The 17,359-nt window shown below is 49.5% G+C and overlaps 1 protein-coding gene across 6 annotated transcripts; it reads right to left on the reverse strand.

Moving 5' to 3' along the window:
• Positions 1 to 29: 29 nt before the first annotated feature.
• ahdc1 (AT hook, DNA binding motif, containing 1) lies at positions 30 to 17,062 on the reverse strand. 6 transcript variants are annotated; one of them, XR_015103769.1, is made up of 6 exons: positions 9,971 to 10,259; positions 6,225 to 6,449; positions 4,540 to 5,606; positions 2,802 to 4,429; positions 902 to 2,724; positions 30 to 764 (listed from the first exon to the last, which is right to left on the reverse strand). XR_015103769.1 is itself a non-coding variant. In XM_086137050.1 (6 exons), the coding sequence occupies exons 4-6, from the start codon at positions 5,536 to 5,538 to the stop codon at positions 1,236 to 1,238; spliced, it is 4,116 nt and encodes a 1,371-aa protein (XP_085993176.1). In that variant the 5' UTR covers positions 5,539 to 5,606; positions 6,225 to 6,449; positions 9,971 to 10,116; positions 16,788 to 17,062; the 3' UTR covers positions 30 to 1,235. The 6 variants fall into 6 exon arrangements, 5 of the variants coding, with proteins under 5 accessions (XP_085993176.1, XP_085993179.1, XP_085993180.1 ...); XM_086137050.1 differs by adding an exon at positions 16,788 to 17,062 and having other exon boundaries at positions 30 to 2,724; positions 9,971 to 10,116; XM_086137053.1 differs by having other exon boundaries at positions 1,230 to 2,724.
• Between the last annotated feature and the right edge of the window lie 297 nt (positions 17,063 to 17,359).

Below are 17,359 nucleotides of genomic sequence, written 5' to 3' on the forward strand. Positions count from 1 at the left end.
GAGGTTAATTAGACACTACGCACACGCCATTACCAATGGCAAGAACAGAATGTGTATTTCAATATTTTTGCACCTCAGGTACATAAATACATACATACATACATATGTAACGGACAGATATACAACTTTGCTTTTTGGGAGGGAAATTTCGCGTCACAAAAAAACCCACCAAACGACAACAACGAGACCACGGAACAGAAAGGAGAAGGGGGAGAGTGAAAGAAAGCCCACTAGTTTAGGACCCCACTGGCACACACGCACGCATACATGCATTGACTGCAGTCGCTCAAACACACAGACACGACTCTTTGGGTCCTTCGAGTGGACTAAGACAGTAAAAGACAGCATGTCAGATCGTATGTACAGATGCTGGTGTCTCAAGAAGAGCGGGTGGGGGGGGGGGGGGGGTGGTCCACGGAAGGAGGGGACGGTGGGCGTTTTCAAAGCGTGCACAGTGGCAGGAGGCGGGAACGTTGAGGAAGGACAACGGGGTAGGGGAGAGAAAAAGCGACGGGAATTAAAAAACAGAAAAAGCGGGACTGTTTGGAGTCCAACTTGCTATGATTCTTTGTGCACATGCGTCTGCGGGTGTGTTCGCACGTTGATCTTGATTGTCAATGCCGGAGAATTAAAGCTCGACTGTCCCCCAAAAAGCTGGCAGCTAAAAATTCTCACCTTTTCAGCCTTCCACAAAAAAGTCAAAGCGTACAAAAGCGAGGGGGAAAAAAAACCCGGATGCTTCAAAAAGGGCACATTGAACGCACCTGCAAGCAGAAGGGGAACAAAGCAATAGGAAGACATTGACGTGAGACGTTTAAAATTACAATATTGGTTGCAAGTGTCTTTGTAAAATGTGTCATGCTTCTGTCATAACAGCCGCGGGTCAAGAATGAAAGCATACTTATCAGCCTCTCTCTAAACAGCCCTGTTCACAGCAGCCAGAATCTTAAAACCGCAAGGTGGACTTGCTTACCACCATGCTGACCTGATAGTGGTTCCATGTAATCCAAAAAGAAAATGGACGGTCTTCACCCAGTTAACTACCAAACCACAAGTGGAGAAAACTGATGTGAGGGTGGAGTTATGTAAATTAGCCCCCCCACCCCTGTGATGTAACACTAGGGACAAAATCTGAACGCTCTCTTCAACACATATGGGCAGCTCACAAAAAAACTTACTATCATCCTCATTACTACTCCTGAGTAACTAAACAGACATAAATGACTCACCTGCTGTTACAGGCTGGTCACGCTAAAACCGTCATCGTGGCCCTTGTCCAGAAGCTGGCACAGCACCCCGCCTCCCTGCGATGACGGGTAGCGGTGCCCCATGGCTTGGCAGGAAAACTGGGACAGTGAGTAAACGCTGGAGTCATCCTCCAGTGCGCTTTTGGAGTATGGCGGTGGTGTCAGGAGGCCCTGGCGCGACATCAGCTCCTGCTTGCGGGCAGCCGCCGCACCGCCGTCGTCGTAGAGCGAGGGTGCCGAGTGGGCGGCGGCCTGTGCCGAGTGATGAGACTGATTGTTGGCGTGGGCGAGAGCGAGGGTGTTGCCTGCGTAGGGTTTGACGTGGGGGCTCAGGTGATGCTGTGGATCGTGAGGAGGTGGGTTCATGTGCGCGTTTGGGTTTGCCAGCAGGTTCCCGTGAGTGTTGCCGTGCGGACTCGTGTGCGGGTGGGTACTCGGGCTGGGGGAGCTGCTGTGCGACGTTTGTCCATACCAGTAGGGCGAGCTGCAGTAACTGGGGGAGTCGTACTGAGAGAACGGCACTTCTTTAGGAGGGGGGCGGTATGAGGGGCTCATTGCGGAGCTGCAGTGGGGTGTTACCCGTGGTAGAGGGGAGCAGGATGGGGAGAAGTTTCTGGGGGGAACAAGGTGGTAGGACTGGGGTTTGGAGGGGTAAGAGGGAGAAGACACACTGGGTGACATGGAGCAGGAGGACTCCCCGGGGTACAAGGCTGGATATCGCTCCTCAGAAGATGGCGTGGAGGGGTGGGCAGAATAAGGGGAGGGGTACTCGCAGGGATCCTGGAGGTAGTTGGAAGGGGGTGCGGAATTGGGAGTGGCCAAGGGAGAGAGGCTGCTACTGTCCCCGCTGTAGTAGTCCAGACCCTCCTGGAATAAGCCAGAAGCCTCTAGACCTGAAGAAGTTTTCCCCCTACCTTTGGATCCCGAAAGACGCTCTCTCGAGCTCCCGGACAAGCCCCCTCTGCCTCCTCTGGACCCTCGGCCGCGTCCTCCGGACCCTCCCCGCTTAGTAGTGAGTGTTGGTGAAGGACTGGAAGGGGAATCCGAGTGTAAAACAGAACCCCCTTCTTTTTCCGACTGTTCAGTCCGTTTCCTGCGCCCCCGGCCGGGCTTGCTGGTCCCGCCGCCCTGGAAGAGGACGCTCTGGCTCCAGTTGTAGGATGGCGCCGAAGCACTCTCATGCCAGTCGATCATCAGTTTTTCCAGGCTGGACAGACTGGACTGAGCCCCTTCCCCGCTGACCGTGTCACTCTGCTTGAAGATTCCCCCCATGGAAGGAGGTCCGCTTCCAGCTGCTCCTGAGCCGGGATGCGAGGAGTCGGAGGAAGACTCTGAGAGACTCTCTGGGAAAGGGGGCCTCTTGGCCTTCTGCGGGGTGTAGTTGGAGATGTCCAAGATGTTCTTTGGTTCGTTGGAACCATATTCGTTGTAAGCGTGAGGCCCGCAATTGTCTGCTGACCATCCGCCGCAACTTTGTCTTGAAAATAAATGACACGGCAAAATATTAGAAAAACAGGACATTGTGCCGTTGCATCGTTTCTCACAAAGACTTACCTGAAGCTCCACTGGTTGCTGTTGTACTGTTTGTAACACTCTGGCGAGGAGGAGGAGCTAAAGGGGCTGCTTTTGGCCACCGTCATGTAACCCCCACCCGGTGACGTGGGGCCTGGGGCGGGACTTCCACCATAGCCCTTCCTGGCCCCTGCTTGGTAGCCGGAGAAGCCCACCTGACCACGGTCGTTAACTCCGGTCTTGCCACCGCTGCTATGGGAAAAAACGCACTCCGAGGATCTCTGGGGCCCTCCACAAGAGGAGGCAGCATAGGCGGGAGTGTAGTGGCCATAGCCAGCAGGGTGGGGGGAACCGGGAGACTGCGAGAGGGACGAAAGACCGGATTTTGGATAGGTGCAAAGGGTGGGGGATGTTTGAGTCTGGCTGGCATAGTTGTAAGGAGGCCCGGCAGAGGAACACTGCGTCTGCACGGGAGCATCCGCTGCAGAACTTGCGCCGCTGGCTCCCCATTTCGACATGGCTGGGGACCACCGGTGAGCGGCCGCTTGGCCGGATGGTTCGTAACCGTGACCGGATGAAGCTTTACGTACGTCCGATTGTGAGATGTCCAAAAGTTCGCTTGAGTCATCAGAGTCCAGCAAGGATCGGAAATAGCCTGCAAACAGACTTTGTGAATCGTCCCTGGCATGCCGGACCCCTCTGCTTCCGCGGCCGTAGGCGCCTCTCCTGCCGACCTCGCAGGAGGAAATGCCCCCCCTTGTGGATCCGCAGATCTGGTAGCATTTTTCAGCGTCCTCTTCCCCCCAGCCCCCAGAACCATTGGGCCATTCCTGTCCCGGGCAAACCCCTTCGCCTTTCAATGCGCCATTTTTCCTCACTCGCCTCTTTCTAACCGTTTTCTCCCCTCCAGGCTCGGTTCCGACCACACCCCCTCCTCTCCCAACACCCTTCCCCCTTTTTCTTGGTAATCCGTGCTCAGAGAGGGTGCTCGGTTTGCGCTTTTTGCCAAAGAACTCACAGAAGGTGCCGTTACTGTGCTCGCTGTCCTCGACACCCTGAGCAGCACCCCCGCCCCTTCCGGCACCCCTTCCTCTGCTGCCCCGAGGCCGCCTGGACCCAGTGAGCCGTTGTAGAAGTGTGGATATTCCCGGGTTTTCTGAGGCGGTATGGAAACTTTCTGAATCGCTCGGTGTCCAGCAGCGGTGGGGGGAGCATTGGCCAGCGGGGGGCGGCTGGTGGTTCAAAAAAGCCAGTTTAGATAGGACATCCCCATACTCGGTCTTCACGTCATTTGCGTCCCCGTACGACGGATAAGGGCAAGGGAGTTTGGTCCGCCGCCTCTTCCGAGGCTTCTTGAGCTGGTCTCCATCGCCACAAGGAGCGGGGCCCTCCCCTGCTATCATAAGCAATGGCTGTTTGGGCGGTCGCCCTCGCCTGCGTTTCACAATAAGAGGCAGTTCTCCGGGTGGGAACATGACGATGACGCTCTTGCCGTTGTTCTTCATGCGGAGGAGCGCCGTTGGCTCCTTAACCACCTGCGGGCCCTCCGCAGTACCGCCATTCCCCTTCTCCGGTGCCCTGATTGTCTCCAAATTGGAGATCTTGTAGCTTTTCTGTCGCCGTCCAAGGTTGACAGGAATGCGAGCCACCTTGACGACGATCTTCCTCACCTGTGCAGCACAGAACATGTGTAAAACACAGGTAGGGAAAAGTTGCCATGACACCTCTTCCAGACATGCAAAAGACTTTTATTCAGCACCAATAATGTAAAATAACTCACTCCGACAAAACGTCCACACCTCCGGCCATTGGGAGAGAAAATCTCCAGCTCCTTTTTCACGAGTGGCACCGGTATGGGGGGCGGTGGGCGATAAGTGGCACCACATTGCAAGGCAGCTTGTGCTGCCAATCGCCGTCTCATGACACTTTTCGGACCGGGTTTCTGGACTGACTTGGGAGCAGGCCTAGAGCGAGATTTAGGTCCAGGTCTGTGCCCGAGTCTGGGCCCAGTTTTTGGGGGCGCTTTGGGGATGGGTTTGGGGACGGTTAGTGCAAGAGGAACATCTGCAGGGCTGGGAGCTGCGGGGATGGCCGTCTCCGCGGATGCTTGTGCCTTTTTCGGGACCACTTCCTCCACCTGCTCCTCTTTAACCCTCCAGATATTCTCATCAGAACTGTCGAACGCCTCCTCATCTGCTCTTTCCTTCTCCGCTCTCCTCTTGCTGTCCTCCGGCATTCGGCGTAGGCGGGAGGATTTGCGCACATGACAGGGGAAACGGGAACGCCCGGAGCTGCGCAGCGCATACTTCCTCTCGGCTTCCACAATGAGAGGCGACGAGCTCGCGCTGGGACAAACATTTGCAGGTATATCCATTTCTGAAGCGAGGGTCCGCCCCGGCGCCTGATTAGCGGAAGTCGGATGATTGCCAAGCGCTAAAGACAAGGACAGAGGTGACGTCTGGCTTAGGGTTTTGGACTGTTGGGCCTGCACGGAGCCACAAGAGTCCAAACTGTCTATACGTGTTTGCATGCTTTCCGGTGGTACCGCGCCAGTCGCTGCCCGCCTTGGTGGGTAGGTGCGATGCCCGCCCCCGTGTTGCGGGTGAATGCCGTTGGCCAGCGTGGGGGCTGCGGAGGAATGGTCTGCAGTCACCGGCAGCAGGTCATCGTGAGCCGGGGGCCCTGTGGGCCAAGGGTCAGGCCCTTCGCCAACGTTGGCTTTTTCTGTTCCGCTGCCCACAGTGTGTCCGGTGTGCGAATGTGCGGACGGAACACTCATCCAGTGGACATGCTCGAGTGGGCCTCGATTCGGATGTCCTCTGCAGCTTGCCAAGAAGATTTAAAGACCTGAAGATGCAGACAGATCATCAGTCATCTCCTTTCGTCAAATAGTGGCTGTCCATCTTTTTAGTCGGCAGGTGTGTCAATTTAACAAACAGAAAGTTGTAACCGTAATCACTCGTATCCCAACCGCTGAAGCCATTTGAATTCTGTTGCTAACCAAAACAGCAGTATCGAGCATGTAACCACTTACCGATTAATTAAAGTATGGAGACTTGTTGCAAAAATCTGGGGTCTATACTCGGGTATTAAAAACAGGGGGTGACGTGTGATCACCCCGCAATGTTGTGATTAATGATTAATGGAACAGTTGGGTTGCTTTTAAACTCAATTCTCATTTCAAATGAATTGTAACATCGCTGCAGGAGTTTAACAGCCCTCTGAAAATACGCAAATTTAAAGTCCTCCAGCTCTAACTGACGCCTACCACCAACTGCAGGTGAGTAAATAAAACAGTCTATAAAACAACAAATCTGGTGTAAGACTTTTTGCACTGCGTTTTATACAATGCGCGACATCCCGCCCACGTCGCAGCATGACAATTAGTCCCGCATTTACAATTCACGTCCCAGTCGAGCGGGCGGCGCCGCGGGCTTGCCGGCTGATTCGGATTCCGAGGCTCACCTCACTCTGTCTGCCCGGCTGGCCGAGTTCTGCAGGGGATCATTGGGTCATCAATACTGCAGTGGGCAGCAGCAGCAACTTGCACACTTTGGCTCTGTCCAGCCACATCCCTTCTGCTCTTTACATGGCCCATAGTGGCTGAGAGCGGGAGACTCCGTGCGCTGTGGGACGGGGGAATGAGTGTGGGGTGGGGGTGGGGGGGGTGGCTAACGGCTGGGACAGAGGCTAGGGTGAAGGTGAAGAAAGGCAGAGTAGAAAAAAAGGAGTATCAGAGACAAGTACAATGTGAAGCTGCAGTTGTTTTGGAATGTGACCTGCTATGCCTGCGCTTTGCTGCCTCAACGGGCAAATCAAAAAGTTGACATTTCATTTTGGACTTCTAAGCGGGCTATCATGTAGTTAAACTACGGTAGTTACTGTACACTCTAACGTAGCATTCATTGATGCTCAACTGCCTCAACAGACTGGAAAAGTCAGTTTGAAAAAAATGCCATCATTCAGGACCTATTAGGAAACAACCGCAGATCAAGAGAGGCAGCGACCAGCAGAAAGTGCCAGTTGCAATGTGCAATGAATTATGCTTTGCTGCCTAAATGGGTTGCGGTGGAATTTGGAAACATAAACAAGAAATGGAGGAAATTTTGTGGCCCAATTAGATGGAAGGACTGACTTCATTTTTTTTAACATCAATTAATCAGCAACAACAACTCGCTGGAATGCGCCATGAATTTTGACTGTGCTGCTAAAATGGGCTGCGGTAGCTAGCATAAAGTATTTGCTCAATATTTTCCAATCACTTGGGGCATGTTAGAGGGCTAGTGTGGATTTAAAGTGTGGCAGCAACCAGCTACAGCTCCCATTAATTAGGCTTTGCCGAATCAACGGGGAGCAAAGGAAAGTTTGGGAACCATTTTCGGACTGTTTTCAAATACTTCCAATTATTTTGCTTCTGTTAGCATTGCGCTCGTGAATTTAAAGTGGCAGCAACCAGCTGGTATGGGCCATTAATTCCGGCTTTTCTGCCTTAACGGGCTGCGGTAGAACTCACAATGTAAATGGACTAAGAAGAATCAGCAGCCTGGAGTCACTTAGCTGTTGCTGTGTTGTGCAAATACAATAGCAGCCGCCAGGGGGGAGCAGAGGGGCGATGTGGATAGAAGTGCAAAGCGAATGAAGACGTCGAGGTGGCAGTAGAAAGGATGAGGATGAAAGTGTGCGTGTGTTTGTGCGTGTGTGTGGATGTGTGTGTGTGTGCGTATGTAAGTTACACGTGCACACTGAAAGACACGATGGCGTCCACAACAACACCTCTGCGCCTCCCTCGCCAACATATGGCCGTGATTAGTGAGGCAGCAGGGGGGGGGGGGGGGGGGGAGTTGAGGAGGGAGGAGTGTCTTGCATGTGTGAGAACGTAAGAGGGAAAATGTGGAAGGTGCCACAGTGATGGAAAAAATGGACTAACATTAGAGAAATGTACATTTGACAAACATACTTTCAAACACAACGCTCTTGACAGTGAATTTTCTCACAATTGCCGAGGTTCCACCATGAAAGCAGACTTGAATCAAAAACAACGAAAAGGAAAAAAAATAAATAAAATCTACATTAACAGCGGAAAACAACGAGTAACATTTTTACAGATTTTCTGACAAGTTACGGCGCAAACTGAATCGTAATGAATATACAGTAAGTTGTTCCGTTTCCTGCCTGTCGATTTGAAATAATCGCCCGTTGTGGAATAGATGGATTGAAATGATCTTTCTGTTGTAAAGTTAAACGCATACCAAAGGGCAAAGTATTGAAAAACAGTCAAATGTTTTGCCTTGTAATTCATGTCGATCGTGCAACTTTACTTAAAAAAAAAAAACGTTTCGGCTATCGGGATTGTATTCTGCCAATACCTGCAACTGCCTAAAAAAATCGATATGCACAGGCACCTACTTCTCTCCTCCAACCTCACCCCTATTAATCCTCTCCACACTTTCTTCCTCCCTTCTCTAATTAACCGCATTCATTAATTAATCATCCTTCTGACCCGTAATTGTGTGTGTGTGTGTGTGTGTGTGTGACGGTGAGATCAACATATGCTTTAATTAAATGTGCGCACACAACACACACAGACACACACACTGCACGCTGTGAGCGACACGCGGTAACGACGTGTGCACACTTACACGCACGTGCAAAAATGCCAGAGCAGCTTTACACGCGTCCGTATTTGCACAAAAAGACAAAAACACAAGAACGCACATTCAAATTGATATTTGTGTGTGTGTGCGCGTGTGTGTGGTTCATTGTCTCAGCAAACAGTTTTGGCCTCAATCAGCCATCAATCCGATAAATTCATCTTCATTCGCACCAAATTCAGGCAAGTTGTGTGTGACAAAGACCAGCAACTACATAACAGCCTGCGCACGTCCGCGTGTGTGTGCGTGTGTGTGTGTGCGTGTGTTTAAAACCACGCACAAGAATTTGGCCCGTTGCCCCCGACAGAAACAAGGATTGTGCCGCACATGTGCACTCCCCTCTCATCTGTCTCAGACGCACACGCCTGCCAGCGGTGCTCAATGAGCAACTAGACTCAATGTTGTGTGGGCGCGTGCGCGCGTTTGCGCGCGCGCGCTTCTTCCTGGGTGTGTTTGTAAAAGCACTCGCAGAGCTCTAGCGGGTGTGCAGTTGTTGCTAAGAGACAGGCAGCAGGATGGAAACAGCATGGGGAGGCGTAAGGGAGGGTGAGGGTGAGGGCGAGCGCGCGTGGCGTGTGTGTGTGTGTCTGTGTGTGTGTGTGTGTCTGTGTGCGTGTGTGTGTCCGGGGGAGGGTGAAGAAGAAGATGGGGGAGAATGGACGCAAGGTCAACAGCGAAAACAGAGGGAGGGGGAAAGATGTGGGTCAGATGGGTCCGTGGAGACTTGAGTGACAGGGTATGTGTGCAGTGTGACGTCGTAGCTCAGCAGTGTCCCGACGCGGAAGGAAAAGTGACGAGGTGAGAATGAAAACCACGCCCACACGCGCCACTTCTGGCATATGATTGGGTCAAAGGGCGTCGTGTTTACAAGTTACAGTGCCACCTGCTGCCTTGGAGTGTAGTTGACAGCCTGCAAATGGCTTCACGTGGATAAGATGAGATAAGAGTACAAAGTATTTAAACATGCTTCACCCAACTATGACTTGATTTAGGTAAGAAAAGGTGACAAAGCATATAAAATAAGGCTGCAAGGAATAATTGAATACAGTAATCCCTCATTTATCGCGATTAATGGGGACCAAAACCACCTGCGATAAACGAAAATCCACGAAGTAGCGACCAATTAACATATAAAGGTAGAATTTTTTTTTTTTTTAAGTCCGCAAACAGTCCGGGAGAAGCTGCAAAACAACAGCGAGTCACATAGAGCAGCATATACAGTACTGTACTCCATGTATATGGATTTTTTTAATTTTTATGAATATGTTTGAAAAAATCCGCAATGCACCGAATCCGCGATAAACGAACCGCGAAATAGCAAGGGATCACTATACTTCCAAAAAAACGGCAACACAACGTCTCCGTATTGAAGCGTCGCGGGAATCATTTTTCCAAGGGGACTAATGTTACTATTATTGTGTTGAATGGTGGCTAATCAATTTTGATCGGATGTTCATTGGAAAATCAGTAGCCAGGGTTCGTCATTGTTGGGCGCCATTTTTTTGCAGCACATTTCCTCCTCCTGTAAGGCTTTAAAAATGATTGCGCTAAAGTAGTTACCTCGATGTGAATTTTGTGTTTAGCATTCTATCAGTTCCGAAGGTCTGCGAGGCCTTGAAGGTGTCTGACTGGGACTGGATGACCGAACCGGTGAGCTTGTGCTTTGGAAGCGGAATGCCGCAATGGCGTGGACAACAAGAAGACAACTGGGGGGAAAAAAAAAAGTCAATGACATCATCGATTATTTAACACAAACTCCACTTTCGCCACATGTGCATCAACTACAAAAAAAAAAAAAAGAAAAGAAATCTGAAGTGATACAATCCCAATTCTGCTTTCCCACCTCACCTTTTACTCTCCTTTGTCCTTCACTTCTTGTGTCTGTTTGCCCGCACATGCGCGGGCAAACAGACACAAAAAAAAAAGACAAGACAGGTGGCAAGAGGACATAAACACTAACTAGAAACTCAGCCAAGGACGCACACGCAGGGGAGTGGAGCCAAGCCCACCCCACCCCCGTTTGTGAGAACCTACAATACGGAGGACCCTTCCTCACCCTCTCCTCACTGTAACCCCCCCCCCCCCACCACCACCACCACCACCACCACAACCATCTTCAACTCAGCCTGACAGTTTCCTGCCGCTGTCCTGCAGGCACCTTCCTGACTATTGACACGATGTTGCCTTGGGGGGGGGGGGGATATATGTGTGTCACATGACCAGCTGCCGTATTGGGAATGACTGAGTGCATGTGTACATGCAGTACAGAAAAACATGTTGAGGTACTGCATGTGCACGTATGCGCAAACACAAAAAAGCAAATGAAGATAATGATTATTTTTGAAAAAAACATGAAAAAAAAAGAAGAAAAAAATGAAGAAACGCTCACAGACCCACAGTCGGACGTACGATATATGGAAAAAATACCAAATCTGGAAAAAAAAAAGAATGAAATAATCAAATGAATTTTAAAACTCACAAAACTCTAAACTGCAGATACAGGATATAAAAAAAAACAGATCCAACAAAATATGTTTTTTTAAAAAGATAAACACACAAACTGACCTGCACAAGGTAGATTCTAAAAATAAAATAAAACAAAAAAATACTGAAACAATACTATAAAATATTTCTTTCACAAAGAACAGTCTTTTGACTTTAACACTTCAAACAAATGAATTAAAGAATGAAAAAAAATACACTGAAGCATATAAAACACAAATAAAAGAGAATACAATCATAGAACTTCAAAACAAAACACCAAATTAAAAAAATATATGAAATAATAAAATAAATGAATAAATAAATAATATAAAATAAGATAAACAGATAAATGCAGATAAATAATGCAACAATATACAATACAATAAATAAAAATAAATATACTGAAATTAAAAAAAAATAAGAGTAAAAGATTTTATGAGAAAAAGAAAACAAATACACATATAAAAATACCGGTGGACGAGTGGTTAGCGCGTCAACCTCACAGTGCGGAGGTTGTGGGTTCGATCCCGGTTCCGGCCTCCCCGTGTGGAGTTTGCATGTTCTTCCCGTGCCTGTGTGGATTTTCTCCGGGTACTACGGTTTCCTCCCGCACTCCAAAAACATGCATGGCAGGTTGATTGAACACTCTAAATTGTCCGTAGGTGTGAGTGTGAGCGCGGATGGTTGTTCGTCAGCGTGTGCCCTGCGATTGTCTGGCAACCGGTTCAGGGTGTCCCCCACCTACTGCCTGAAGACGGTTGGGATGGGCTCCAGCGCCCCGCCCCCCGCAACCCTTGTGAGGATAAAGCGGATCGGAAAATGGATGGATGAATGGATATAAAAATAAAATTCAAAATACAATACTGAATTAGAATAAAATACAAAAATAATCTCTACCAAAAACAAGACAATACAAATATAAAAGGTAGAGACATGAAATGAAAAAGAAAAAAGATAAATGATAAATAATGATAAACAATAACATGATATAAAACCACCAAAATGCTGTTAAAAATGTGAAACAAATACAGAAAAGAACACAGACACAGACTTTGACTTGCACAAACCACTCACACACAAAATAAAGGTGAAAACAAAAAAAGTCATCTCAGAAAGAAAGAAGCGCAGTGCACAAGCACGTTCTCAGCTCGAGGGGCCGGCGTGCTTCCGCGCGAGCGAGCAACGAGCGAGCGGCCTTGCTGCCTCTGCGACCCTGACTTCCTGACTCCTCCTCTTCCGCCTCCGCCCGTTGCCGTGGGAGACACTGCCGCAGCGCCCCGTTGCCGGGGCGACTGCTGCCGGCTGTGCGGGCAACAATGGCCGCCCCGTGAGCGCAACGGCTGCAGGTGCTGACACCTTTGCCACGGCACGCATTCACACGTGCAATGACTTCCGTCCACACACACACACACACACACACACACATACACACACACACACACACACACACACACACACACACACACATTCATCCATCTTCCCCCTTTCTACGTGACAATTCTAACTCTCTTATCTCCCGCCACACCCCCCTCCTCCTCTGACAACCTCCTGCTTCCACTTTCTCTCTCGCTCTCTCCTCATCCTTGCCTCGCTCGCTCTCTCTGAAAGTGTCTTCTCACTCCTCTCTCTCTTTCTCTCATTCCCTCTCTCTCTCTCCCTCACACACACACACACACACACACACACACACACACACACAGACACTTTCACGCACACACCGCATGCAAACATCTCTCCTGGATGAATCCTTTCGTCCCTCGGGGGCACACACTTTCTCTAAGTATATGTGTGTAAGTGCGTGTGTGTGTGTGTGTGTGTGTGTGCGTGTATGTGAGGTGAAATGGGGGAGGGAAAGGCAGGGAAAAAAAAAGCCTATCAACAGACCCCCTCGCTGCTCTGATTATCTCTTCATAGGGATGTGATGACAGGGAAGCTTGGATTGCACGGCGTGCGTGGCGCGCGCGTGCGCACGCGCGGAGGAGAGTTGAGAAGAATCGCTAACAAGGCTCGGCCCCTTCCCTCCCCGCTTCCTCGCCGTGACTGTTTTCCAACGCGCGTGCGCGCGAGCACCGACTGAGACTTATTTGCGCGGCAGCACAAAATTTCAAGACACGCGTACCGGTGTGCGTGCGCGCGTACGTGTGTGCGTGTGGCAGACAGTGTGTTGAGTGCGCCTGTTGCCCCGCCCCCCGCCCCCCCCCCAACTCCCTCCATCTCTCACTCCTCTTTAATAATTGAGCTGATTCTGTCCAGCTTGTTAGGGAGGTACACAGCGGCTTTGCACTCGATTGCTCGCTCACACTCGTCCTCACCCTTCCTCCAGCTCTGCTGTTCTTTGACCTCTGCATCCCTCCTGCTCTTGCTTTGCTCTCCATCATCCCCCCCCCCCCCTCGCCTCGCCTCCCTGCCATCCTCGGAAAGGTGAGAGGTTGAAGTTATCCCTCCCTGCCGACGGACGTAAACCGGCTGCAACCAGCCCCTTGCGAAGTGGGGACGGATGGTCGCATGAGTGTGGAAGCGAGATCGTATGTATCCGGGGAAGAGGCTGTCAGAGTCATAGTCAAGGGTCACCATCATGTCAAAATTCAGTACCAACAGGGATTTATTTTTTAAATTTTATTTGAGGCAGCGATGTTACAATCCCCCATCATATGTTTGCTCTCTGCTCACCACGCACTCGCCGTTCCGGGCTGTCTTCTTAACTTCGTTTTTCCCAAAGTCCACAAGCAGCTCGTCAATTTTTTTTTTTACATTGCTTTTAAATCGCTAGTTTTAAAGCACTGGTACTGACAACGACGATAATTCGTAATTCGACATTTTATGAACGTTCATTCCTTTCAAACGGTGTGATTGTACTGCACAGCAAATGTCGAATAAAATAAAACAACACAGTGAGCTACTAAGAAATGGAATGCAAACTTAACCCTGGAGAACCCAAGAACCCTTTTCTTCTTGATGAAATGATGAATTATACATTAAATGACTGCTATATGTTCACTGAACACCAAAATAGATGTTTTTTTTCAAATATTTAATGCTTTAATCCTAATTTATCATGAGGGCCAAATTTGACCTTTTGGGATTTAAGGGTAGCATTTGAGTAGCAGAATTTATAGGGGCCAAATTTGACCCCGTGGGTTCATAACCGAAGTTATGATCCGACATACACCGTTAGCATCATTGCTACATGCAAATGTGACACGATTGATAGCTGCTTTCATCCGGTGGCTGCCGGCTAGTTATTAGCGACTAAGCTGCTAACGTTTACGCGGGCAGGCAGCTTTTTTTTCATGCTTTCTACTTGATCACTTGGGTGGAGTTCTTTAAATGATTCAACAGTTTCAAAATCTTTTTTGGTATCGTCTTGTTTTTGACGACATCGCACGCGCAACAGCTTCCTCGTCCACGTCGCTAGAGGACGAACTTCTCCTGTCAAAATGGCTTCATCTTCGGATGTCATGGGTGCCCATAAGCAGCGCCTTTAGCTGTACGTTTGGTCAATTTGTTACTCTTATTTTCTGTCTACCGCTTCTTCTTTTATTTATTGGCGGATTCTGTTTCTTTGACCTCCCAAACCAATGTTACATCTGCACCACATCTGATTCCTTAAATGTGCTCACGACACAGCTCGCAAGTCTGTCTCTGTGTAGCCCGGTCCCAAACGGGCCGAGGCCTGATACCGGTCCGCGGACCGGTAGTTGGGGACCTCAATTAATTTTTTTTATTTTTTTTAAAGGCTTGCGAGGGATACTGTGGGCGAATCAAATCAGATAGAAAAAAAGTGCTCATGTGTACAGTTAAACAGCAAGGTTGGTGAACTTTAACTACCAAAGCAAGTTTGTTTATGTCATGATTCTGTTTGTGACCAACAGGTGGCACTGTAGGGCTCTCCCTGCAGCTGTACACCTGTTGGTCATTATGTCATTTGTTTGTTTGTTTAAAAGGACTCCCGGCACGACCACTCGGTGTCGGGTCATTGTTGTTTGTTTGTTTGTCCTGTCACGGTTCTGTTCCTGTTCGTTTTTTTTTTTTTGGTCATGTTTCTGTTATTGAGAGTTTTTAGCTTCTGCCATGTTTTTTTGTTTGCTACTTTGGATTCGTTTTGTTCTTAGGACTTTGTTTTGGATTTAGTTTTCTGTGTTTTATCAAAATACTTCTTCAAGTAGACCCTGCTCCTCCCTCCTGCCTGCTTTTTGGGGTCCACCACCACCTTTGCAACATGACAGTTTACGTGTGTTTCCACCAGATGTGAGAACTTGGACAAAATTGACGCCTCACTCGTAGATAGCATGACGACGTGACATCTCCGGGCCAATCAAAAGGGAACCTCCAAAGTAGAACAAACATCATTCCGTGACGCTGCTTGGAATGTCCAAAAAACAGTCTTCCTCTTTCTTATTCTCATACAAGTGTAGGGAGAACTGCATCAAAACTTAAATGTAACTAAAACAATGTCAAATTATTTGCCGGATGGAGATACAGATACATAAGATGTGCCTTCTTGGTGAATCTAATTTCCCCAAACAATTCCCAATCGGGAATTAGCCAATCGGCAACCGGAAAAAAACTGACCACCAGAAAAAGATGTTTCAAGAAACAAAGAAGAGCGTCGCAACCAAGATGCGGTAATAGTCGTTTTTGAAGAAGGATAAATAATATATGCCCGTGTGGATTGATGTACTGCATTTCGCAAGCCGACTCCACTTTGGCTACGCTGGTACACAAAAATCACTGGAATTCTTCCCACCGCTTTGTTTTAAACTTCCGGGAAAAAAAACGCAAGATGGGCTGATCGGGCAAGTACACAGGTGATTGGCGGCGGCGGCGGCGGCAGGTGCAGCGCATGTACTTGCGTGTGCGGTGGCGTCAACCCGCACTCCTGAAAACTGCAGCAGGGCTCAAACAAAAGACACTTACACCTCACGCACGTGCAGACACACACACACACACACACACGCACGCACACACGCACGCACGCACGCCGCGTGTTAGGTGCGCTGACCCCGCCAATGAGGACAGGAGCGACGTTGACGGCGCTACAAGGCCGTTGCCATGACAACTAGTCCCGTTCACACAGGTAGCGAGCACAATGCGGCTCCTCCGACACACACCAGACACGCACTCCCAACACGCACACACGCAAGGACATTCACTCAAGATTGACAAGACGACAGCTGCGTGGCAAAGCTGAGGCCATTTCCTTTTCGTTCCGACATTCAGAATTATTCATCACGCACAACTGGGATGTGCCAATTGGGAGAGAGAATGAGGGTGAGATTATTGTGAGACATTGTGAGACACACATACGCACACACACATAGGCAGACTGAGCGTCCGTCTGCATACTAACGGAAGCCGCAGCACAGCCAGTGAACGTCTCTGAGGGGCCCTTAAATAACAAACTGTCACCGGCCAGACACTGACATTGACTTCCCTCTCAGCCACAAACACCTCCCTCCCACCTCCACCCCAAAGCGCAGACAAGAGCTGATAATCACCAACGATGAGCGTCTCTCACCCTCCTTTCCTCACAGCAGCAGAAGTAGAGGCGGCCCTGTTGCCTCTGCAAGATGTGCTGCTGCTGCTGTTGTGTTCCAACAGCTGGGGGGGGGTGGGGGGGGGTCCTGATGATGATGATGATGATGATGATGACGAGTATGATAATGATTAGCTTGTGTGTCAAAAAAACTACCCTGGGGTGCATGCATGCAAGAAGTCCCAAAAGTCAGCTTCACCCTAATCGGACTGAGAAGTATGTGTGTGCGCCCACATGGTCAAGAGGGACTCAAAATACACCAAATCCGTCAATGTACTGTATACGCTAACATTCACGATATATACGCTAACACTCGTATATCCACTTGTGATGTGGTTGTATGTCGCGGTTACTCACCAACCGGATGATGGTGCTCAGCGACGCATCGACGCTCCACTCCTCGTCCAGCTAGAGGCGCCGCTGCCGGGTTGGCTCCGCGGCATGTCACGGGCAACTGCTCATCGCCACGAGCGGCTCCCGTCAAAGCCCGGGGGAGGGCGGATGGAACAGGTCGATTAATAATGTCCAGCGTTGACACTGTTCATTTTCCTGGTACGTTGACAGGGCGAAGGGAAGAGTCGGGGGGTGGGAAATACGAACGGGAGTCCGCACGCCTCTGCAGCTCCAGCCGCTGTGTGTTTCTCTCCAGTCCCGCCTGCACTGTGGCTGCTGTCAAACCTCATCCGGGGACTCCAAGCTTCACGTTTCACCTGTGGAATTATGGGAGTTGTAGTTTTATAACAACTAAAGCCGCAATAAGGCGCATTGCTCAACAAACAACAAAAAATAATAATTTGAACCATTTAATACAAACTAAAACACATCATGAGGGTAGTTGAGTAAATTCTGCACATGAGCCTAAGATGCTTACTTTGTCCCATTTAAAGCCATTTTTGCGAGTTAGCCAAGTGTGAAAATATGAACGCTAG

Source organism: Hippocampus guttulatus, chromosome 18 (genome assembly GCF_054856545.1).
Source record: "Hippocampus guttulatus isolate MCC_2025c chromosome 18, RoL_Hgut_1.0, whole genome shotgun sequence".
Taxonomy (NCBI): domain Eukaryota; kingdom Metazoa; phylum Chordata; class Actinopteri; order Syngnathiformes; family Syngnathidae; genus Hippocampus; species Hippocampus guttulatus.